This window comes from Dromiciops gliroides, chromosome 1 (genome assembly GCF_019393635.1).
Source record: "Dromiciops gliroides isolate mDroGli1 chromosome 1, mDroGli1.pri, whole genome shotgun sequence".
Taxonomy (NCBI): Eukaryota; Metazoa; Chordata; class Mammalia; order Microbiotheria; family Microbiotheriidae; genus Dromiciops; species Dromiciops gliroides.
Window position 1 is genome coordinate 158,363,802 of NC_057861.1, and position 26,412 is coordinate 158,390,213.

General features: G+C 37.9%; 1 protein-coding gene across 1 annotated transcript in view; it reads left to right on the forward strand.

The window, feature by feature from the left end:
* The first annotated feature begins 365 nt into the window (after window positions 1–365).
* The window catches only part of PSKH2 (protein serine kinase H2), a 28,946-nt gene continuing 2,899 nt past the window's right edge, over window positions 366–26,412 (forward strand). Inside the window, exons 1-2 of the mRNA XM_043992640.1 lie at window positions 366–641; window positions 5,915–6,581. Of these exons, the coding sequence (XP_043848575.1) occupies window positions 415–641; window positions 5,915–6,581 (894 nt within the window). The 5' untranslated portion in view covers window positions 366–414. The remainder of the gene's footprint in view (window positions 642–5,914; window positions 6,582–26,412) is intronic.

The window sequence follows — 26,412 nt, forward strand, 5'->3', positions numbered from 1 at the left end:
AGTTGTCCCTGTCCTTGCCCTTAGCCAGAAAGTGAAGTCGCAGAGGGGGATGTGTGTGAGTGTGTGTGTGTATGTGTGTGTGTGTGTGTGTTTGTGTGTGAAAGAGAGAGAGAGAGAGAGAGAGAGAGAGAGAGAGAGAGAGAGAGAGAGAGAGAGAGAGAGAGACCAAGTGGGTCAATGCCTTGGCCTCTGCTCCAGGCCTAACTCAATGGGAGTGGGGGAGGGAGAGAAAAGGGGGAGGAGAGCAGGGGCTAACAACCAGTGACAGAACTCATCCTCTTGTGCCCTCCCCCTCTCCCACTTGTATAAGGGGAGAGAAAGTTCCCCTGGATGGATAACACTCAAAAGTGTTAGCCCGTTTTCTCTCCTATTCAGTTGCTGCTCCTGGAGGGGCTCTGCCCCTGCAGGTGGACTATGGGCTGTGGGACCAGTAGCAAAGTGGTCAGAGAGCTGCCGGGGTCTTCCTTTCCCCTGAGCTGGGGAAAGGGATTGGGAAGAGGAAGCTGTGGTCCACTGCAGACAGGGGAAGGGAAGGCTGAGCAAAGGGGGCATTGGGGAACCCACGAAGCAGTGGCAGAGGCGGCTCAGAAAATACAGGTGGCCAGATATCGGGCCAAGTTCGACCCCCGAGTCACAGCCAGGTAAAGTGCCTTAGGGCTCCCCTGAGCACGGGTGACATGGTGTGGTGGGCAGAGGGCTGACTTTTTTCTCTGCAGGGATGGAGGGGATGACTGGCAGATGTTAAAGGCCCCTCTGAAAAAGAAGGTATGGAACATCACAGTACTTAAGAGATGTAAAATAATGAGTTTAGAACTAGACATGGATCTTAGAGATTGTCTTGCACAATCTTTTAATTTTATTAATGAAGAAACTAAGGTCAGCACCAGAGTGGACCTGATGTCTCTTGAGGTTTTGACTGGCTGCAAATCATTTCTAGTGCTAAAAAGACTGGGAGATTAGGTACAATGTATTCTGCATCTCTTTATTTATCATCAGCTTCCTGTATTTAAGCTAACTCAAGCCCTCCTGTTCTACCTTGAGTAGATCAGAGAATAGAATGTTGAACCTTAGAATCAAAAGTGATTCTACAGGGCATAGAGTCAGAGATTATTAGAGTTGGAAGGTTAAATTAGAAGATCATTAAATCCAAGGCCCACAACATCTAGTCCAATCTTTTCATTTTACATGTGAGGAAACAGAGTAATTAAGTGATTTTCCAGAGTAAGTCTAATTTTTGGTCCAGACATTCTTCCATTATGTCACAGACAATCTGAATTCCTCCTCCTCCTCTTCCTCCTCCTCAATGAACATTTAAATATCACTTTAAGGTTTAGGGGCAGCTAGTAGCATGGATAAAGTGCTGGACATGGAGTCAGAAAGACCTCAGTTCAAATTCTGTGACAGATATTAGTTGTGGGACCCTGGGCAAATAACTTGACTTTAACCTCTGTCTCAGTTTCCTCAGCTTTAAAATACGGACAGTAAAATAGCACCTACCTCACTGAGTTATTGTGAGGATCAAATGATATTTGTAAAAAGGGCCTAGTACAGTGCCTGGCACATAGTAGCTGCTGTAGAAATGCTTCTTTCCTTCCCTTTCCCTCCAACACTTTAATGTATTATCTCCTTTGAGTCTCTTTTGGGTTCTTACACTTCCAGTATGTTCTAAAGTCCTAACTGGCTATATTAGTTTCTTTGTGATGTTTCTATTATAATATTACTTACTCTACAATTTGTATTAATTTTTTTCTCCTGTCTCACCTTTGACTTTAGGTTCAGAAAACCCAAATTTGTAGCATGCAGCTAACTTGAATTGTGTGTAAAATTTACTACATTTTGAATTTGGAAAATTGCAGTTGGTTACTTTTGCTATAGAGGAGCTGTGGCCTTTTTTTTTAGTTCTGGCTAAAGGTGGGAGAAGAACAGAGACCACTGAGAAATTCTCACTTGGTCAATCCAATTTAAATTTTTAAAAAATTATTCTGGCTTTGTATTTCTACTAAAATGCAACCCCCCTCCCCCTTTCTCTCCTCCCCCCATAGACCTCATCTTGGGGAAATGACCCTGGGCTCTCTGAAGTCACAGCAGCTAAGTATGTGGCAGATTCTACCAGGTTCAGAACTTTGGACCCAGTGACAGAATGTTATTCAAAGAGCAGAACAGCACAGTTAGGAGAAGCTCATCACCAGAAGCTGGGCCACCAACTAGTGAATTGTTTTGGTCACATCTGGAGTCAGAGAGCCTGGGTTCAAATCCTATCTCTTCACCTTCCTGAGACTCAGTTTCCTCATCTGTTAAAAAAAAGGGAGGTTGGATAATAATCATACCTACCTGACAGAATTGTTTTGAGGATCAAATGGGATAACATATATACTCTGCAAAATTTAAAGTTCTAAATAAAGGCTGGTTATTATTATTAGCTAGCCTCTGAGGTCCCAGCCCCTAAATCTATGATTCTATCATCTATTCAGGCATGAAGGAATTAGAATTCAGGGAAAGAGTGAAGTCAAGTTTTATAATGTAGTAGTAAGACCTGGCATACTGTGACTGAACATTTTTCATTCCTCTTGAGCCAATTTCATTTCAACCACTTGAAAGCTTGACTCAAAACCTTGCCCTTTCCTTGAATGCCAATGACAGAGCCTTCTCTAAAATACTTGCTGAATAAATGCAGTTTATCTTTATTGACTAAAGCATTCTTTATCTTAGCAAATGAAGTTGGACCCTCAGAAATGGTATTGTCTGATAACTGATGATTAATTTAGTGAGCAAATGGGTCTGTCTTTCAATTCAAGGGGAAAAGCAATAAATTAGTGTTTGCAAAATGCTTTCATCTATTTTAGAGCAAAGTAAAACATGCATTTGAGATGTCTTCTTAGTCCACCAAGTGTTAGAAATGAAAATGACTGTGACTCTGTTCAAGGAACACAATGAATATTTGTGTGAAAATAACCAGAAGAAAGGGAAGAGGAGAAAGAATCTTTTGAAGATGGCCAAATTACTACCTATTTTGATAAACTAATTGACCAGAAAATTAAAAAGCATTTCCTAGAACAAAGATGTTTTCAGTAAGTCAGTAGAAATGTCATTTTTGTTACTCAGTAAGCCGTACAAAATATGGAACAAATAAATTGGAAGAGAGATAATAAAAATGCAAAATTTGAGGGAATCCCCCATATTTAAAGCACAAAGTTGAATTTAAAATAGGAATCTTCAGCATGATTTAAAATATGCCATGTTTTTTATTTACTGGTTTGTATGTTTCCTCTCAATTCTTTCTCTTTTTCTTTTTTCCCCTCTCTCTCTTCCTTTCTTTCCTCCTTTCTTTCTTCCTCCCTTCTTCCCTATTTCTTCATTCCTTCCCTCCTTCCCTCCTTCCTTCCTTCCTTCCTTTTAATATGACACCTTTAAATGGAAGACAGTTTACTGTGGTGGAAAAGAGCAGTGAAGTGGGTTTTTAAATTCTGAGCCTAGCATTGCCTGTCTCCATGTTCTAAATGTTTAATTTCCCAAGGTCACACAATAAATCCAGGTCGGGAGGGGAGCTCTTGAACTATTTTCAGTTGCTGTTGTTCTACCTGACTAGGTTGCTTTCTTTGTGAGAGAGTAGTCCATATATTATTGATAATGATTTTACATTATCCCAAAACTCATGTTTACTGCTTAGAAACAGCAAGTGTCAGCAACATTTTTCCTTCAGAGAGTTTTCTCAAACAGGGGGTTGGGGACTGTCTTTTCCTCACCAAGGGAGTTTGTCAGGAGCTTGTGAAAAGCTACTCCTTTCAATCTTTACTCTTTGATAGTAAGGCAGTTTCTGAGTCCTGAAGAATCCACATGAGGTTTGTTGCCACAGCTCAATTTTCTTCCTTCCTTGAGTCATTCAACAAATATTTATTGATTAACTGGTTCTCTCCTATATAGCTCACTGCATATAGCAAAGATGAATCATATGCAATTCTTGTCCTCAAGAGAAATCAATTAAACAACATGTGTCTGGCACTGTGCTAATTGGTGGGGCTATAAAGATAAAAGTGAGACAGTCCCTGTCCTCATGGAGCTTACTTTGAGAGCAAAGCTAGTTATTAATAACAAGAAGCTGTTTACAGCCAGCCCTCTGGACTGATACCCTCTTCCCCTTCTACTGAAGGCAAATAATCATACTACTTCTGGGCCTTTTCCTTTCCTTTCCCTTTCCCTTTCCCTTTCCCTTTCCCTTTCCCTTTCCCTTTCCCTTTTTCCTTTCCTTTCCTTTCCTTTCCTTTCCTTTCCTTTCCTTTCCTTTCCTTTCCTTTCCTTTCCTTTCCTTTCCTTTCCTTTCCTTTCCTTTCCTTTCCTTTCCTTTCCTTTCCTTTCCTTTCCTTTCCTTTCCTTTCCTTTCCTTTCCTTTCCTTTCCTTTCCTTTCCTTTCCTTTCCTTTCCTTTCCTTTCCTTTCCTTTCCTTTCCTTTCCTTTCCTTTCCTGGGGCAGTGAGGGTTAAGTGACTTGCCCAAGGTCACACAGCTAGTGTCTAGTAGCTGAGGTCAAATTTGAACTCAGGTCCTCCTGAATCCAAGGCCAGTGCTTTAAGACTGTGCCACCTAGTTTCCTCCTGGGCACATTCTTTTCATTTAATTATGTTTCGAACTCAAAATAAAAATGAGAATTTCCTTATACTGAATAGAACAGAAAAAGATGTACAACCTGTCCCCTTCCTACCTTTCCAGTCTTTTTGCACTTCCCTTCACATACTGTACTATCCAGCAGCACTAATGTCTTGCTTTTACCTAGCACAAGACACTCCATCTCCCCATTCCATATCTCTTTACTGGTATCTCCATTCCTGAAGTGCTTTCCCTCCTCACCTCTGATTCCTGGCTTCCTTTCTTTTTTGTTTTGTTTTGTTTGGTTTGGTGAGGCAATTGGGGTTAAGTGACTTGCCCAGGGTCACACAGCTAGTGATTGTTAATTGTCTAACTGCCCCCCTTGGCTTTCTTTCAAGGCTCAGATCAAATCCCACCTCTTGCAGGAGACCTCTCCTAGTTCCTTCCCTCCCTCTCCTTTTGCTAGTGCCTTCCTTCTGAAATAACCTTTCATTTATACTGTATACATCTTATATGTACATAGTTGTTTGTATCTCTCTCTCTTTCTCCACCCTTCTATTGAGAATATGACCTCCTTAAGGATGGGGATCGTGTTTTTGCTTTAATTCCTGCCTCATCACTTAGCACAGTGACCGGCACATAATAAGTGCTTAATAAATGACTAAATGCTTATTAAATTCAAGATGTCATTTTCAAAGCTATCCTGATTGTTTCCTTCTTACCTTGTGTTCTCTTCTGTGCATTTTAAAAATTAAAAGATTAGAGACAGGGCAGCTAGGTGGTGCAGTGGCTCTGGATTCAGGAGAACCTGGGTTCAAAGCTGGTCTCAGACACTTGACATTTACTAGCTGTGTGACCCTGGACAAGTCAGTTAACCCTCATTGCCCAGAAAAAAAAAGATTAGAGATGATTTTTAAAGTGGGGGAGGGGAAGCAGTTCAGCAAAACCAACCAGCACATCAACTGAGTCTCATAGTATGGCTAATATCAGGTTTGGGTTTTAGCAATAGTCCAGAAACCTTGGGTTAAAGGCCTGGCTATCACATACCAGACATGTGACCCTTGCAAATCAATTTGTTTCTCTGAGTCTCAATTTCCTTATCTGTTAAATGGGCACAACAAAAACAACAATACCTATTTCACAGGGTTGAATGGAAAATATTTTATAACTCTCGAATTACCATAGAAAATGAACTATTTAAAAAAATTTAATTTCCTTTTTGTAGAGGTATATGTTACAGGATGAAAGCTAGGGTGAAAGTCCCTCCAGGGATCCTGGGTATGTTTGAGAACAATTATTTTAGATGGATAACAGGTCTATTTGTTTTTCATTAGATATGACATCCAGGCTCTTATTGGAAGAGGCAGTTTCAGCAAGGTTGTGAGAGTGGAGCAGAGAGTCACAAAGAAGCCCTTTGCAATAAAAATGGTGGAAACCAGAGTGAAGGAAGGCAGAGAAGCATGTGAATCAGAGCTAAGTGTCCTCCGGCGAGTCAGTCACTGCAATATTATCCAGCTCATAGAGATCTTTGAAACCAAGGATCGAGTTTACATAGTGATGGAACTGGCTACAGGAGGAGAACTCTTTGATCGAATTATTTCCCAGGGAACATTCACAGAGAGGGATGCCATAATAATCCTCAAGATGGTTGTTGATGGAGTAAGGTATCTGCACAGTTTGCAAATAACTCACAGGGACCTGAAGCCAGAAAATCTCTTATACTATCACCCAGGGGCAGAGTCAAAGATCTTAATCACAGATTTTGGGTTGGCAAACTCTGGTAACAAAAATGGTGACTGGTCCATGAATACTATCTGTGGGACACCAGAGTACATAGCACCTGAGATCCTGTCCCGCAAACCGTACACAAACGCAGTGGATATGTGGGCCCTTGGAGTAATAACGTACATTTTACTGAGTGGCTTCCTGCCATTTCAAGATGAAAACCACATGAGACTTTATAGGAAGATCCTAAAGGGCAAATACAGCTACAAGGGAGAAGTGAGTAAAATGTTTTATGTGTGTATTAACTTAGCCTATTGGATACTATTTGATTGGATTACTGAGTTGTTACTAAATTGCTTAACACCTTCATTCTTTTTCCCTAGTCAGTATCTAGAGCCACAGCCCTGAATAGCTGGGTGTGCTGCTGACACGTACTCTCAGTATGATCTTTTTAAGTGTTTGCTGAGAATGTGTATACATTCTGGAAGGACCTTAGTTACACAGAGCAGCTTCAGGGCCCCATTGTGTGAAACTTTTCATCTTTTATGGGGACTTTTCATTTTAATGGATGTATAACTAACGAAGTCATTGTGGCATAAAAGAAACAACAATGGATTTAGAATCAGAGGTCCTGGCTCTACTACTTACTATACACATATTTCTTATACATTTGCCTCACTGTTATTATGGTTGAAGTTTAAGCTTCCTCCTCCCATGGATGCTGTGTGTATTTGTGGGAAGGAATAAACCAGGTTTTAGGAGAACTTTTTGTATTAACTGTCCTTAACATGTTATCTGAGTATAGTAGTAGCTGTCTTTTGGGGATCCAACCTGACATTTCAAGTGGTAGGTTGTGTCCCTTCTCCTCTTCTTCCTCCTTCTTTTCTTTTCCCCCTCACCAAATGTGAAGGTCTTCCTTATGTGTTGGTGTTCTGTCCATAGGAATATAATTTTTGGTTGCTTATATTTTGTAAGGCATTTTGGAATTTAGAGCCTAGATTTTAAAAAATTCTTTTATTATTATTATTTTCTTTAAAAAATCTGGGACAATTTGCTTTTTGTCCTGTGCAGTTTTCATTTATGATTTATTCAACTATAGCTCTGAAAAAACAGACTTTTAAAAAGCCCATTGTGTTCCAAATGGAACTACTGGACTAGTCTTTATACCCAAATCACCCTGGCTCTCATTGAATGGTCAATAATAGCCTCCAACGCAAACCTTTGTGGTTTTGATGGCTTAGAATGAGGGTAAATAGCATTTTTTTTTCCTGTTCTGGCCAGAAATTCTAAGGGTCTTTCCCTTTCAGACTGATATTTTTGCGATGGTAAATTGGGTCATCTTTTGTCTCATTTTTACCGAGCCCTTAGTCGTTGAATAGGCATCGACTTAGACAAACTGAGACCTGAGGAAGACCTTAATATAGAAAGGCCAGTCACCCACTGCATCCTGGGCCACTGCCAGTCATCTTGATTTTTTTCTTGCCAATGGACTTTGATGACTCCTGAGGAGAGAGTGAGGCTAGTGACTTTTTTTTTTTTTTTAGTTTTCAACATTTGTTTTTATAAGATTTCTAGTTCCAAATTTTTCTCCTTTCTTCTCTTCCCTCCTTTCTCTCCAAGACAGAAAGTAATTTGATATAGGTTATATATGTACAATCACATTAAATATATTTCTGCATTGGTCATGTTGTGAAAGAAGAATCAGATCAAAAGGGGAAAACCTCAAAAAAGAAAAAAAAATCCAAAAAAGTAGAAACAGTATGGTTCAATCTGCATTCTGATTCCACAATTCTTTTTTTCTGGATATGGAGATCATTTTCCATCATGAGTCCTTTGGAATTGTCTTGGATCCTTGTATTGCTGAGAAGAGCTAAGTCAATTACAGTTGATCATCACACAATGTTATTGATACTGTGTACAATGTTCTCCTGGTTCTGCTCATTTCACTTAGTATCAATTCATGTAAGTCTTTCCAGGTTTTTCTGAAATCCACCTGTTTCTTACAGCACAATAATATTCCATTACATTCACATACCACAACTTGTTTAGCCATTCCCCAGTTGATGGGCATCCCCTCAATTTCCAATTCTTTGCCACCACAAAAAGAGCATGTGGGTCCTTTTCCCTTTTTAATGATCTCCTTGGGATATAGACCTAATATTGGTATTGCTGGGTCAAAGGGTATGCACAGCTTTATAGGCCTTTGGGCATAGTTCCAAATTGTTCTCCAGAATGTTAGATCAGTTCACAACTCCATCAACAATGCAATAGTGTTCCATTTTTTCCACAGCTTCTCCAACATTTATTATTTTCCTTTTTTGTCATATTAGAGGCTGATAACTTTTTTTTTGGTGAGGCAATTGGGGTTAAGTGACTTGCCCAGGGTCACACAGCTAGTAAGTGTCAAATGTCTGAGGTCGGATTTGAACTCAGGTACTCCTGACTCTGGAGCTGGTGTTCTATCCACTGCGCGCCACCTAGATGCCCCCAGGCTGATAACTTTTTTTTTTTTTTTAGTGAGGCAATTGGGGTTAAGTGACTTGCCCATGGTCACACAGCTAGTAAGTGTCAAGTGTCTGAGGCCGGATTTGAACTCAGGTACTCCTGAATCCAGGGCCGGTGCTTTATCCCCTGCGCCACCTAGCTGCCCCCAGGCTGATAACTTTTTGAAGCTCTGCCTCACTTAAATCCAATTCATGCTCATGTCAAGAAATCACCCTCATGATGTCACTGGTCCTCTTCAAGAATGAAGGATGAATAACAATTTACTACCTGTTTGATATTGGACAAGTCACTTAAACTACTTGGGTTTCTTCCTCATGTAAAAGGAAAGGGGACAGCTATGTGGTAGAGGAGATAGAGAATTGACTTGGAGTCAGGAAGACTTGAGTTCAAATGCAGCTTCATTTACTTACTAGCTGTTTGTCTCAGGACAAGTCAGTCAATGTGTTTGCCTTCAGTTTCCTCTTCTCAGGGCTGTTAGGAAGATAACATGAAATATTTGTAAAGTGCTTTGTAAATCTTAAAGTGCCATATAAGTGGTACCTATTATTAAAAACAACAAGGTTGGACTTGATAATTCCATAATCTCTTTCATTTTTAAATCCTTGAAATTTTTATGTTAATGAGCCCCTCTCCAAATAGAAGGTAGACAAAGATCTATGGTGTATGTGTATCAGATAAAAACATCTTTTTGACCATATATGAATCCAAAACTCAAGTGCATTTTTGGGTGCATGCTTTTGTTTGCCCTTCTCTGTGGAACTTGAGTATATAAGATATCCACACATAGGGATAAATTTTAATTTCCTACTGTTAGTTGAGACTGTATCGGGATTATTTACATGGGAAAAGGAATGAGAATAATATGTGCGCTGTTTTTTACAACAAAGTGAGGAGAAATATTTGTTATGAATATTAAATATTTTAGTAAGTTCCTTTTATATGTAATATGATTCCATTTCCTCATTCCGCACCAATACTATATCAGTGAATAAGTTTTTGTTTGTTTGTTTGTTGTTTTGGGGGGTTTTTTGTGGGGCAATGGGGGTCAAGTGACTTGCCCAGGGTCACACAGCTAGTAAGTACCAAGTGTCTGAGGCCAGATTTGAACTCAGGTACTCTTGATTCCAGGACTAGTGCTTTATCCGCTGCGCCATCTAGCTGCCCCCATATCAGTTAATAGTTGAAGATTAATTATAAGATTAACTACTTCATTTGGGGAAATTGATGACTTGTATGAGTCACTTCAATGTTTCTCTGTTGCTTAAATGTCCTCTCCTTCTTCCACACTCCCCAAATTCCTACAAATTCAAGATCATTCTTGCTAGCCTTTGAAGTCCTATGGCATTTACTATTTGCATTGCTTATTTTATCATTTACCATCATAATAAAAAAGGTGATGTAGGATTATCTAATTGCTTCATGTCTATATGTCTCTGTAAGGGGTGTGTGTGTGTGTGTGTGTGTGTGAGTGTCTAAATATTTAGACATAGCCTTCTGGTGGTATTGATGTGGTCTGGTCCACCTTTTTGGAAAGAAGGAGAAAAACTGTGCTGATGTGATGCCATCAGCATACAGCATATATATACTATCATCTCCAAGAATGGTTACTAGTTAAACAGATCTCTCTGTCACTTCTCAAATATCTCATTTATTTATTTATTTAGAATTTCCCCCACTTTAAATGTAAAAACAAATTGTAATATCGATTTAAAAAATTTTGTGTTCCAAATTCTCATCCTTCCTCCCTATTTCCCCCTTAAGAACTCAAGCAATTCAATATAAGTTATACATGTTCAGTCATGCAAAACATAGCAGACAAAGAACTATAGAAAAAGGAACTAACAACACCACAAAAAATATACTTCCATCTGTATTCAGATATCATCAGTTACTTCTCTGTAGATGGATTGCATTTTTCATAAGTTCTTCAGAGTTGTCTTGGATAATTACATTGTTGAAAATAACTAAGTCATTAGTAGCAGATCATCTTACAATATTGCTGTTATTTTGTATACAGTACATTTCACTTTGCATCAGCTCATGTAAGTCTTTCCAGGTTTTTCTGATAACATTCTGCTCATCTTTTTTTTTTTTTATAGTAAACTACATGTATATAGTACTTTAAAGGGAGATTTCCTTACAGAACACCCATGAGGTTGATTATTGCAACAACAATAATATCTAACATTTATATAGTACCTTATACCTGACACATAATTTTCTTCACAATAGCCCAGCAAAGTAAGTCCCACTGCCACCATCATCATATCTTCATCTTACATTGCTCTTGCCTCTGATTCAATTTTTTCCCCATTTACTATTGCTAACTGTGTTTCCCTCTATCCTATTTGCTCCCCATGATATTTACTATATTTTCTATCTTCTTTTACCCTATCCCTCCTCAAAAATGTTTTGCTTCTGACTGCCTCTCCCCAAATCTGTCCTCCCTTCTTTTACCCCACCCCCCTTATCCCCTCCCTCTCCTACTTCCCCCCAGGGCAAGATATATTGCTATATCCATTTGAGTGTGTATGTTATTCCCTCTTTGAATCAATTCTGATGAGAGTAAGGCTCCTTCACTCCCCTGCTCCTCCCCTATCTTCCCCTGTACTCCAAAAGCTTTTTTTTGCTTCTTTTATGTGAGATACTTTGCCCTATTCCACCTCTCTTTCCCTTTCTTCCAGTGCAATCTTCTCACTCATCTTTTAAAAATATCATCATGGGGCAGCTAGGTGGCACAGTGGACAAAGCACCAGCCCTGGACCCAGTAGCGCCCGAGCCCAAGTGCAGCCCCAGACATAAGCTACCCCACCCTGCCTGCCCCACAAAAGGGATAAACAGAAAATAATGCTTTACAGATATCATCCCTTCGTATTCAATTCACACCTGTGTCCTCTAAGTATATTCCTTTCAGCTGCCCTTATACTGAGAAAGTTCTTATGAGTTAGAAGTATCATCTTCCCATGTAGGAATGTAAACAGTCTAACCTTTTAACATCTCTAATGATTTATTTCTCTTGTTTACCTTTTTATGTTTCTCTAGGGTCTTGTATTTGAAAGTCCAATTTTCTATTAAGTTCATGTCTTTTCATCACGAATGCCTGAAAGTCCTCTTTTTCATTGAAGTCCCATTTTTCCCTCCTGAAAGATTATACTAAGTTTTTCTAGGTTGTAATCCCAGTTCCTTTGCCCTCCAGAATATCATATTCCATGCCCTCTGATTCTTTCATGTAGAAGTTGCTAGATATTTTGTTATCCTGACTGTGGCTCCACAGTACTTGAATTATTTCTTTCTGGCTGCTTGCAATATTTTCTCCTTGACCTGGGAGCTCTGAAATTTGGCTATAATATTCCTGGGAGTTTTCATTTTGGGATCTTTTTCAGGAGGTGATCAGTGGATTCTTTCAATTTTTATTCTACCTTCTGCTTCTAGAATATCTGGGCAATTTTCCCTGACAATTTCTTGAAAGATGATTGTCTAAGCTCAATTAAAATACATGACAAAACTTATCTTTGCATCTCATATATTTCTCATTGTTCTAAGTATTTTATTTTAGTAGTTTCAGTAAAGTACAAGTTTTTGATTTATGAGAGCTAACCTGAATTTAATCAGTTTCACAGATAATAAAATCTGAAGACTGAATAAGATCTTAGAGATCATTTAATCCAGTCTTATTTTACAGATGAAGTAAGTAAAACTTACTTTACTACCTATGTTACCTTAGGCAAGTTATAAAACTTCTGTTGGACTCAAAATTAGATTAAGGCCATTTAAAATACTTTACCCATTCCATGCCTCTAATCCCCACCTCCCATACCACTCCCATTATTACATGCTAAAATTTACTGAAATTAATTGCATTATCTCTAGAAAATTAAGAAAGGTAGGAAAAGATATATCTACTCACTGAAATGGAGAACTTGAAATGGGGGACAAATAGGCACAGTAAGAGTTGACTTAGAAAAAAATTATTTATAGAGGAAGGACCCTGGGTCAGGCCAAGGAGTAATTTCTCTTTGGTCACATTAAATGGTCATTGTATTGGCTTGTATTCCTCATGTTGTGTCAGAAAGTTCATGTCAGGGTAGGAGAAACAATCTCTTGAATACTTCCAACAGAAGCCTTGACTGTCTCTGAAACCCCGAAGGCTCTACTTCTTAATCACTTGGAAGAGAAACATGGAAGTTGCATTTTGGTCCAAAGCACTATTAGTTATGTCTCTGGTTATGGTGTCTTCCTTGTGAATGAAGCATAGATATAAAACAGAGTATTGTAATGCTATCTAATGATAGTTCTTCCTTTAAGTCTTTTGATAATGTCTTTATTAAGATTTCATGATTAAGGAATATGAACAAAATTAGGTTAAAGTTTCTGAATTTATTTATTCTAGTAGAATATGGGAACTCCTCGAGGGCAGGGTCTTTATGGGGGGGGTGCTTTGTTTTTGTATTTCTAATGCAGGGCACATAGTAGGCACTTAACTGTTATTGAGCCTGATGTTAACTGAAATTTCAATGTCTGTCCTATTGCTAGGTTACTATATGGTATTTTACAGTACAAATATTTTAATGGTGCATAGTCTTGATCAACTAATAGTGTCACCTTTTTATCTTTAAAATGGAGTTGTCAAGGAAGTCTAGTTTAATATTAATCTTGGGGGCATCTAAATGATGAATTGTCACTATTATTGCTGATGAAGGGAAGAATAATACTTCATGACAATGTTATAAGCTACTTGAATGCAGAAGTTGCTAATGGAATGGGCACAACAACCAAGCTAACTGGTCAAACAGAATTGATTGAATAGAAACTCTTACAATCTTAAGAACTAGCATTAAGCTATTTGGAAGAAATGTATATTTGCCAATGATTCTTTTACTAAATGGACAAAAGTAAAATTTGCTCACAGTGCTGCATTTACACACTAGAATACAGCCCTGTAATGAACAGGTCTGATTGATGATATTAATTTTCTCCTTTCACAGCTCCAGTGTCTTACCATCTTCTCTCATCTCCCATAATTTCTTTTACATTTTCTTTCTTTCACCTTTCCTCTTTGAGATGATTAAATAGGTAGAAGAGTAGAGGTTGGACTAGAGAAAGATTATACACTTCAATTTCCTCCCAGTCTCTTTCCTTCAGGGCTAAAATTTCAGTAATAATTATTATATATTTCAGGTTGCCTGCCAAGTCATAATTTTTATAATTTGCTTCAGTTTTCAGTTCCTATGGCTTATTTTCCATGTCATTATGTTCATTAAAATTGTGATGCTCAAGAATTTATCATTAGTAAAAACATATTGCTTTGAAGGAAGTTAATTAGAAAGTCTTTTGTTGTTATTTGGCAAGATGGACTTAATTCCATTTTCTGATATTAACTTCTCTCTTTCTTCATTCCTGTCTTGCTTCACTTAATTTGAGAGGCTGAGTTCCCTCTCTCTAATATACGAGTCATTAACAATGATCAATTTTCCAAGGATCAAAATGGCAAGAATGCATTTTACTTTGACTGTACAGACCCCACCCTGTTAGAGCTGAGGACAAATGGGGCCAAAATGATGGAAGGCAGCAGGTATATTGTTTTTATTACAGTCAGAGGGTGGGCTTAAATGGAGTTGGAAGAACATTGAAAGAAACCTACTGGAAGTTCTTGGAAGCTGGAAAATGAGAGTCATACTTGCTTTGTTCTCCCTATGAATTATGCATCTTATTGATGGTAAAGTTTTTCTGTTCCCAGATGAAATTGTACTGATTGCATTGACTCAATTAAATTCAAAATTTATTAATCACCTACTGGGTTCAGGGAATTGTAACAGGCACTGGAAATACAAAAACACAGACAAAACAGATCTTGTCCTCAAGGAGTTCATATTCAACTGGGGTGAAAAAGGGAGAGGAGAGAGAGCATTAACACAAACAGGAATATTTCAAGTGTAACACATGTTTTGGAGGGACTCTCAACTCCTACTCATACTCATGAGTAGTCCCTAAAGTGTGTATACTATGTCATGTGAGGGCTTGTAAGGATTATCCCAGATGGTTTGGGAAGTGTCTCGGCCAATATGCTTCCCTAGTCTTCTTTCCCTATCCCCAAGAATATTAGTTAAAACTCCTTCAGTCAGTCAGACAAGTCATTTTTAGAAAGGGGTATTTACTAAGGTGGTACTATATGAATAGTTGCTACAAAACATATCACCAAAAATATGTGACACCTTCTCCTAGGTGAGTGTAAACTCAAATTTAGAGAATAAATGTCATTGAGGTGACTCACAGATCTTGATTTCTGGAAGTCCTTTTCTCCCTTTATGGGGTACACAAGAAGTTCTTCTTAGGTGTGGTGTAGGTTCTTTGCTAGTCTTTATTAAAGCTTTGAATATGCATCCATTCTTTTCTTGACTCCCAGTGAAGATCCTGCCACCAGATGCTACTGTCTTGTGTAATGATGTTACTTCACCAATGGCAATATGAGATATCCAAAATCATAAGAGCAATTCCCAAAATGATAAATGGCCATGGGATATGAATAGGCAGTTTTCAGAGGATGAAATCTTTTTTTGTTTGTTTGTTTGTTTTTGTGGGGCAATGGGGGTTAAGTGACTTGCCCAGGGTCACACAGCTAGTAAGTGTCAAGTGTTTGAGGCCGGATTTGAACTCAGGTACTCCTGAATCCAGGGCTGGTGCTTTATCCACTGCACCACCTAGCCACCCCCAGAGGATGAAATCTAAGCTACTAATAGTCATATGAAAAAAATGTTCTGAATCACCAATAATTAGAGAATTGCAAATTAGAACAACTCTGATGAACCTCATGCCCATAAGGTTGGTTAAGATAAAGGAAAATGAAAATGGTAAGTGCTGGAGGGGATGTGGGAAAATAGGTACATTAATGCACTATTGGTGGCATTGTGAACTAGTTCAACCATTCTGGAAAGTAAATTTGAACTATGCTAAAAAAAAACCCAGCTATTGATCTATGCATAACATTTGATCTAGCAATTCTACTACTAGGTCTATACTCCAAAATCAAAGAAAAAGGAAAAGGACCCATATGTAAAAAATATTTTTATAGCAGCTCTTTTTGTTGTGGCAAAGAACTGGAAACTGAGGGGATGACCATTGATTGGGGAATGGCTGAACAAGCTGAGGCTTGTGAGATTGTGATAGAATACTGTTGTGCTTTATGAAATGATGGAGGGGATGGTTTCAAAGCAAACAAACAAACATGGGAAGATCTGTATGAATTGACGTGAACTGAAGGGAACAGAACCAGGAGAACAGTTTACAGAGTAACAGCAATATTGTAAAGATAACCAACTGTGAAATAATAACTCTGATCAACAAAATGACCCACCACAATTATGAAGGTCTCATGATGAAAAATTATATCCATTTTCAGATAGAGAATTGATCGACTCAGTGTCAATTGAAGTATATTTTTTCTTTTTTGTTGTTGTCGTTTTTCTTTTTTTTCTGGGGGAAGGGAGAAATGACTAAGGCAGAAATTTGTTTGCATGATTTCATATTTATAATGGGTTTTGTATTTCTCTCCTTCTCAATGGGTGGGGGAGGGAGAGAATTTGGAAATGAAAATAAAATCAAACTGAACAACAGCAAAAAAGAAATTGAGATTCCTCTAAATCCTTTGACACTCAAAATGTCCTCCCTTCTGGCCCAAAGAAGGAAGAGATATTAAGACTAAAACCAAAGCACTTCTATTCTCTCCCACCCCAAAGTTATTCCTCTGGATAAAGGTTACTTGTAGGGCTCTCCTTGTTCATGTTCAATGTTTACTGGAACTTGAATCTCTCAAATACCTTTGGTTGTTGGTTTGATTTTTGAAAGTCTTATGCTTAAAGATCATACTGGAACCTGTGGGAGCCGAGGAGAATTTGAAGTGTGTATATAGGAAGAAAAGAAAAGCCTGTCTAAGACAGAGCCTTTGGAGACTATACAGGGATAGCAGGAACAGGAACTGATGAGCCAGCAAAGGAGACAAAGAAGAAACAGACAGAGAATTAGGAGGAGAACCAGGAGAGGGCCATGGTATGGTATATCCCCAAGGGGAAGGGAGCAGAGGGACAGAGAGCTAGGAAAGAAAAGGATTATAGGTAAAGAGGGTAGAGGAGTTGGCTTTGGTAAGAAGAAAGTTAGCTAGTCAGGGAAAACAGGAAGATTGAGGAAGCATTAGGGGTTTGAGGAAAAGTTTTGAAACAGCATAGAGCAGGTTTCCAAACGTTTTTGTTCACACACTCCTTCAGAAAAAAATATTGAGCATGTACCTACAATAAGTGAATATTTACTTATTTATAAATAGTATATATGTGCTACTATATTTTTTTTAAAGAAGTATTTTATTATTTTTTTTATTATTTTTTCAGGGCAATGGGGGTTAAGTGACTTGCCCAGGGTCACACAGTATGTGCTACTATATTAATAATTGCATACATTATAAAATTCATAAAAAGCTAAGATAAAGAGAAAATATTTCATTCGTGGTACAAAAATACTTTTGTTCTCACTAAAATATTATTAGTGAGAGCCATATGATTGAATATGCTTAATTATTTTTTTAAATAATAAAAATTTTAATTTATAGCTTTGAATTTCAAATTTTATCCCTCCTTCCCCTCCCCCTTCTCCAAGGCAGTAAGCATTCAGATATGGGTTATACATGCACAGTTATGGAAAACATTACCATATTGGTCACTTTGTACAAGAAAACTTGAATTAAAAAATGAAAGAAAGTGAAAAATAGCATGCTTCAGTCTGTGTTCAATCAATATCAGTTCTTTCTTTGGAGGCGGATAGTATGTTTCTTCTTTAGTCCTTTGGGATTATTTTAGATCACTGTATTGCTGAGAATAGTTAAGTCATTCACAGTTTTTCATCAAACAGTATTGCAGTCACTGTGCACAACGTTCTCTTGGTTCTGCTCACTTCATTATACATCATTTCATACAAATCTTTCCAATGCCTAATTATTTTTAAGTAATCTTGCATAATGGGGGTCCAGTGTATGTGCAACCTCACGAGTTTGCTAAGATGGTACCTGTATATGGTAGATGGTTTTTTGCTGTTGTTTTTGTTTTTGTTTTTAGTGAGGCAATTGGGGTTAAGTGACTTGCTCAGGGTCACACAGCTAGTAAGTGTTAAGTGTCTGAGGCTGGATTTGAACTCAGGTACTCCTGACTCCAGGGCCAGTGCTCTATCCACTGCGCCATCTAGCTGCCCCTGTATATGGTAGATGATGGGGTGTTGTTACATCTCAGGGAGCAGTGATAACATGTAAGGGAAGTGCTTTGGAGAGACAGACTGTGGAGCATGGGTAGATATTCTGTAAATGCTCTGGTCAGTTAACCATGTGTTGAAGAGGAGGCCCTTTGACTGACTGAGGAAGCATTTGAAAAGTCCTATCCACTTCAGTTATGGTCTCTTACTTTGCTTCATTTGCATCTGGGAGATCTTGGTGATTTCTTCATTGGTGGTGTCCTATAAAAGGAGCAGAGCCTCCCTTGATATCCTGACATTCCAGAGTCATAGTTTCACAGGCAGTACAGGATTAATAGCCTGAATATCACAGAGTGACCTTTAGTAGTAAGCTGTTGTTCCCCATCTGGTAGTTATGTTGCATCTAGGTATGAACTTAGTGAGACCCATACTATGTAGGGAGCTAGAGGCAGCTAGATGGCTCAGTGAATAGAACACAGAGCCTGGCAGGAAGACCAAGTTTAAGTCTGACTTCAGACCCTAACTAACTCTGTGACCTTGGGCAAGTCACTTTACCTCTGTTTGCCTAATCTACTGGAGAAGGAAATGGCAAAAAACTTTACTATTTTAGCCAAGAAAACCCCACAAAGAAGCAGACACAACTGAAGGATTGAATAACAACAGCATTATATAAGAAATGAAATAAGTTTCCAGTCTGTTCCACCAGAAACTGGGGTAGGGTAGGGAAGTGTTGGGGTGGGGAGGGGGATATTTGGATACTGGTTCTTGCTTTATCTTCGGATTTAAAAAAAAATAATGTTTGTCTTATCCTTTTTATTTCCTTTTGGAGGGGCATATTTTAAAGTGTATATAATATATTGAGTAATACATTTGTATGTATTATAAATACAGAAATATACATCTATTAGGGTTGCTCAATTTTTTCTTACCTATTAAATATTTGATCAAAATGATGTAGAGAGCACTGTTCTAGTCTAATTACCCATCTTACATGGGAGGAAACTGAGGCAGAGATAAATTATGTAGCATGTATAAGAAGTGTCTGAGGCAGAATTTGAATTCAGGGCCTCTGATTCCAAATCCAATTCTCTTGCCACTACATTATTCTCTCTTTTTTTTTTCTTTTTTTTTAAGTGAGGCAATTGGGGTTAAGTGACTTGCCCAGGGTCACACAGCTAGTAAGTGTTAAGTGTCTGAGGCCAGATTTGAACTCAGGTACTCCTGAATCCAGGGCCAGTGCTTTATCCACTGTGCCACCTAGCTGCCCCCCACTACATGATTCTCATCTTCAACTCATCTTCAGATCTTTTCATCTCCACCTCTCAGTCCAATAAGTTGTCAAGTCTTACTGATTGTGTCTTCAGATCTCACATATCAAATGCCTTTCCATTCACATAGCTACCATGTAAGCGCATGCCATTATCTCTTTTATTTATCTATTTATTTATCTATTTATTTATTTATCTATTTACTTATCTATCTATCTATCTATCCATTTATTTATTTATTTATTTATTTTTAGTGAGGCAATTGGGGTTAAGTGACTTGCCCAGGGTCACACAGCTAGTAAGTGTTAAGTGTCTGAGGCCGGATTTGAACTCAGGTACTCCTGACTCCAGGGCCAGTGCTCTATCCGCCATTATCTCTTATCTGCAAGACTACAAAAACCTCTTTTTTAAAAAAAAATCAATTTTCTCTTACTTCCAGGTCTGTAATCTCTACCTCCCAGTCTTTCACCTCCTTTGAGAAGGAAAGAAAAATAAAATCTGTTATAAATATGTATAGTTAAGCAAAACAAATTCCCATTTGTCATATAAAAAAAAATCTTGGGGCAGCTAGGTGGCGCAGTGGATAGAGCACTGGCCCTGGAGTCAGGAGTACCTGAGTTCAAGTCTGGCCTCAGACACTTAACACTTACTAGCTGTGTGACTCTGGGCAAGTCACTTAACCCCAATTGCCTCACTAAAAAAAAATAAAAAAATAAAAAAATCTCAAGCTGCATTCTGAGTCTATCACCTCTCTATCTGGACATATTTCTTTGTGAATCCTCTGGAATTGTGGGTTAGTCATTATATTGATCAGAATTCCTAAATCCTTCAAAGTTGTTTGTTTCTATGATATTGTTGTATAAATTGTTCTAGTTCTGCTCACTTTGTTGTTGTTCAGTTGTTTCAGTTGGGTCTGACTTTTTGTGACCCCATTTGGGGGTTTTCTTGGCAAAGATAGTGGAATGGTTTGCCTTTTCCTTTTCTAGCTCATTTAGATGAGGAAACTAAGGTAAACAGGGTTAAGTGACTTGCTCAGGGTCACACAGCTACTAAATATCTGAGATCAGATTTGAACTAAGGTCTTTCTGATTCCAGACCAAGTGCTCTATCCACTGTGTCACCTAGCTGCCCTTCTGCTCACTTTACTTTGAATTAGTTCATACAAGTCTTGAGTTTTTTTGAAATCATCTCCATCATTTCTTCTTGCTCAATAGTATTCCATTACATTTATATACTGTATCTTGTTTAACTCTTCTCTGAATGATGAGTACCCCTTCAGTTTCCAATTTTTTACACATTACATAAAGGGCTGTTATAAATATTTATGCATAAGTCAGTCCTTTTCCTCTTTGATCTCTTTGGAGTATAGACCTAGTAGTGCTATCACTTGGGTCAAAAGTTATACACAGTTTATTATCTTGCTATATCTTTGAAGTCAATATCCTTTTGTAGTAAATATTCTACCTACTAGCCTCCACAGTTTTCTTCAAGTCTCAGTTAAAGTCTCACTTGCTACAAGAGACCTTTCCCAAGCCCCCTTATTGATAGTTTCTTTCCTCTGTTTATTATCTCCAATTTATTCTGTATATGTTTGTACACAGTCATTTGCATGTTGTCTCTTCCATTTGACTATGAGCTCCTTGAGAACAGGGGTTATTTTTTGTCTTTCTTTGTATCTCCAGGACTTAGCACAGTGTCTGATACATAGTAGGTTTCTATTAAATGCTAGTTGGCTATCTGCTTGTTCTCTGTGTGACCTTGGACAAGTTAATCTCTCAGTGACATCATCAGTTTCCTCAATTTTCAAATCTGCACAGATATTTCTCAGATCTCTATAAGCAGTCTAATGAACTCTTCTGAGTTCGTGTCACATTACCTTATGAACATTTCTAACTAAATATCTCAAAGGCATATCAAAGTCAACATATGCAAAACAAAACTTATTATCTTCCTTCCGCAAAGCTTCTTCTCTTCCAGATGTCCTTATTATTGTCCAGGGTACCATCATCCTTAAAACCACCCAGATTTACAACCTAAGTGTCATTCTTGATTCCTCATTCTTATTCACTCTCTATATATCTAAGCAGCTGCCAAATTTCTTGTTTCTACACCCACCTCATATGTCTCCTCCTCAACTCTGTGATGAATGAAAAATCCTTAGAGATAGAGTTTCTGGGTAACTAATAATCAATTTATTAATTAGGCTAGCTGGCAATCAACAAATTGATGGTCAGTAGTTTCTCTTGGTAACCAAAGACAAAAACAAGGAGAGCCTGAAAGCCTTAAATATTTTTTGAAGGGGTATGCCCCTGACAAGAGAAAATCAACCCTCATTGGTGGACATTTAATGAGGAGGTGGGCTGGAAGTCTTCAGTTCCTCCTGCTGAGAAAGTGTCTTGATCATGAGACTCAGCTACCTCTAGTAATCTGGACAGGGGAATCCATCTCCATCTGGACCATGCTGGGTGGTTTTCTCCTTCATGAGCTGGGTCACCCTAAACTCTAATGGAGGGCTACAAGAACAGGGGCTCATTTCCTTGGGGGCAAGAACTCACCTAGACTGGATTCTGTTTACACTCTAAACAGAAGTAAGGTCTCCTCATTGGGTGGGGTCTGGCCCAAGATTGAAGAGCATGTTTCTCTCGGGTTGGGGGTACTTTCTTTTTCTTTTTTTTTTTTTTTTGGTGAGGCAATTGGGTGAGGCAATTGCCCAGGGTCACACAGCTAGTAAGGGTCAAGTGTCTGAGGTCAGATTTGAACTCAGGTACTCCTGAATCCAGGGCCAGTGCTCTATTCACTGCGCCACCTAGCTGTCCTTTGGGGGTACTTTTTTTTTTTTTTTTTTTTAGTGAGGTAGTTGGGGTTAAGTGACTTGCCCAGGGTCACACAGCTAGTAAGTGTTAAGTGTCTAAGGCCAGATTTGAACTCAGGTACTCCTAACTTCAGGGCCGGTGCTCTATCCACTGTGCCATCTAGCTGCCCCCTTTGGGGATACTTTCAATTGGTTATGTCCTTCAGAGGTTTGACCTACAGGAGTTGATAGACTCCTTCATCGACACAATGAAGAAAAAGATAAGAAAAGCCTGTATTCCATTTTAATACTTTTTTGGGGGGAAGAATATATGTGCATGTTATATTCCTCATTAGAATATAAGAATATAGAATATTAGAATATAAGTTCCTTGAGGGCAGGAGGAACATTATCTTCATGCCCCCATTACTTAGCACAATGCCTCATAGTTTATTGGTGTTTAATAAATGCTTGTTGGTTGATAGAGGGACAAGATCTCTCTGTCTCTGTGTTTCTTCCCTTTGACCTTTCTGGACCTTTTTTTTCCCAATGACCATCCTATTCTCTGGACACTTTCTTTTTCTCTAATTTCCATAACATTGCCCTCTCCTGGTTGTCCTCATATTTGCCTTTTGGTTCCCTCTGTGTTTCCTTCATATTTATAGATTCAAGACAAACTGGGCTCAACTCTTGTGTGTCTGATATATATTGACCTTGTGGCCCTGGGCAAATCATTTCATTTCTCAGTGCCTCAGGAAATTTTTTAAGACTATGAGTTGAAAAACAGTTCTTGATATGCATTAACCAAGGGAATTTCCTTATTAGGACTTCCCTACATTGCTATATATGCACATATTATACATACATACATGTACACATACATACATATACACATGCACACATATATTTATGTATTTCAGTCATTCTTCAGTGTTCATTTAGACAATAGACATCACAAATGAAATATGTTGTCATGAAAATCTTTATAATACTACCTTCAGGAAACTTGCTGCATGACCAAATAACACAATGAAAATTGTAGCTATTCCCTGTTAACATTTTAATTCAAAGTTAACCAAAGCAAGTAGCTTGTAGTAAAGAATGGGTGAAAATATTTGAACTCAAATTCACTACCTAAACATTATTTCTAGAGTTATTTATCACCCAACAAAGGTGAATGATTTTTATCCAGTCTACTTTTAGAGGTTTTGGGATAACATGCTCTTTATGTGCTCAAGTGTGCTGTTAATTTACTTCCAATAAAGCCAGAGAAAATGAGTTCCCAGAGTTGTGATACACAGAGGTATAATTTAGTTGCACAACTTGAAGGTAAATTCAGCAATGGCCAGGCATTGTGAGATGTGTTAAGATGGTGCTAATTTAAGAGGGTGATCACCAGTAGCAGTTTTGCTTAAAGTTGCCACTATTTTTCAAGGAAAATGTTAATTTTTTATTTGGCGCTAAGCCTAATGCATTGAATTACAGCCTCCCCATCTACTTAAATTTTTAAGAGGTTGTTAGTTTTTCCAACACTCTGAAAACTCTGTAATTAAATCTACCGTTAATTACTTAGACTTGAGCAAGCAGCATATTCAGCAAGTTGATCACAGTTTAAAAAATTTAAGATCAAGCTGAAAGAATGCAGTCTCCTGGCTGGTTGTTTTGTAGAATATATAACTATACCAACCACTTTGTAAGAAGTGCCTTTTGATCGCGATTAGCCCTGGTACTTAGAAATCTGAAGGGGATGAACATGTGACAGATCCAATCCATCTATTTTTAAGCTATAGAGTGAACTTGGAAGTTAAATTCTGAATAACTTAAAAACCAAGAATTATCTCTAAGAGTTCACTTAGCCCCATCAACATTAAAATAAAGATGTATTCACCTACAAATATCCAGAAGGAAAGGTGTAGTTATATATAACCTTACAAACCACCAAATTAGTGCATTTATATGGCTTAGAAAATGAAAAATGATAAAACTGCTAACAGGTAACCATGAAATTAGGAGGCATAACACTGTGGAATGGAAATAGTCTGGACAAGAACAAGGTGGGATGTCCACAGGTTACACAAAACATTCAATGAACTAATCTTTTGAGCTTCTGAAAAGAAAAACAACAATGAAGGGTTCCTTTTCTGGATATCTCTTACATTTAGCCTTGTTTTCTATTAAGTAGGATTTAAAAATCAGTATGCTTTGGAATGTTCTTTAATCTTATAAAGGTCTGCTTTTTTGCTAGGATCAGATTTGTTTTTGTTTTGTAGAGGTACATAAGAGTAATAGAATTGATTGGCTTGAGTTTTGGCTTTCATTTAGAAAAATATGGGCAGCTAGATGGCGCAGTGGATAGAGCACTGGCCCTGGAGTCAGGAGTACCTGAGTTCAAATCCGGCCTCAGACACTTAACACTTACTAGCTGTGTGACCCTGGGCAAGTCACTTAACCCCAATTGCCTCACTAAAAAAAAAAAAAGAAAAAAGAAAAATTAAATTCTAACAATTTTGCTAATGATGCTGAAAGAAAGAGAAAACTAGGCAGAGACCTGGAGGGGAAAAAATAGGAGGAAAAACAAAAGTATTGAATAATCCAGAAACAATAAGAAATAAATAAATAATGGTAGAGGCAGAATGATCTGGTGGAAAGGCTCTGACACTTAATTAGCTATGTGACCATGGGCAAAATATTTAACCCAACAACTACAATCCAACAAACTTTTTAGGGAAATACATTTTTTTCCCTTAAGGACGCAACTTCTCATTTTCTTGAATTGAATGTTAACTATATTTGCATTTGGCATAAACTTAATTCAGATCAGTTCAACTTTGATTCAATGCCAATTAAATGCCAGTACTATACTTAGCACTGAGGATACAAAGGGGGGAAAAAGAAAGTTTCTGTCTTTAATAAGCTTATGTTCTACTGGAATTTAATGAGTGCCTCAGAATCAGCTGCATTGCACATACTTTATTCTCTTTAGAGAAAGATTTAGTTTATTGTCTCAACCAATCTCAGCATTTTTTTGGCTTGTTTTTCTGGTTCAGATCTATGATTTCATATGTGAGGAATACCTGGGATGGAAATTCCTTACATCACTGTAGATTCAAAACTTTCGTAATTTATAATCTTAGAGAGTTGTCTGGGGGCACCAAATGGTTAAATGCCTTGCCCTCTAGTAACAGTATGTGTCAGAGGCACATTAAACCCGTATCTGCTATTCCAATTCTCTCCTTTTGTCATCAGCTACCTCACACTGCTTCTCAAGTTTAAGATATAGGCAATTTAACCTTCATTTAAATAGAACTGGGTCCAGATAAAACTATAGGAATTCAAAGCCAAGTTTGGGCAAAATAAAAGTGCATACTACTGTATCTGATGTCCACTGAAATGCATTGTCTAGACTTCAGGGTAGTTATTTCATAATAGATAGTACTTGAAACCTTCTATTACTTTGATAGATATTGCTAATTATCTCTAAAGGAATAGAAGTGACTTTCTGATTTGTTCATATTCTCTTTAAAAAGAAAAAAAAAGCCAGAGTTTAAATGTCTTTTTAAAAATTAATTTTTGATCATTTACTTTTTACAACATGGTCATTTCCAGATATCCCCAATATTACCCTGCCTGAACACATATTGAACTTTCCCTGGTAACAAAAAATAGTTAAAGCCAAGAGACAGAGCATCTATATAGGATGGCTCATGCAGCATTCTATACAGCCCTTCACCTTTCCAAAGAAGAGAAGTTCATTTCCTCACCTCTTCTCTGGGTCCAAGATTACAATTATGAATGCAGTATTTGGTTTCATTTTAGTGTTCTTTTTATTTACATGATCATAGATCAATGTGTATATTGCTTTCCTGGTTTTGTTTACATCTCTCTGTCTCACTTTGGGGCAATAACATTTCACTTTTCATGGTCCTCAATTTGTTCAGTCATTCCCTAATCTATGAACCAGTATCCATTTGGATTCTAAATTTTTGTTTGTTTGTTTGTTTTTGCTTTTTGTTTTGTTTTGGTCACCATAGAAAGAGCTCCTGTCAATCTTTTATTATAGGCCAAGGAGGTAAGAAGACAGGAAGGTCTCATATATATGCCCAACAGTGAAATCAGTTTTTCTCAATTCACAATCTGAATGTTATTGTAAAGGGTTACATTTTTAAACATTGTAGAAGGTCTATGTATGAAGCCAGATCCCATTCTCTACCCCCTCCACCACCCCCTGCCCCCCTTACCCAGAGGGAACATGAGTGATTAATTTCAGTAGGAGGCCTTTCATTGTTTCCTCCAGGGCATTCTGACCTTGCATTTA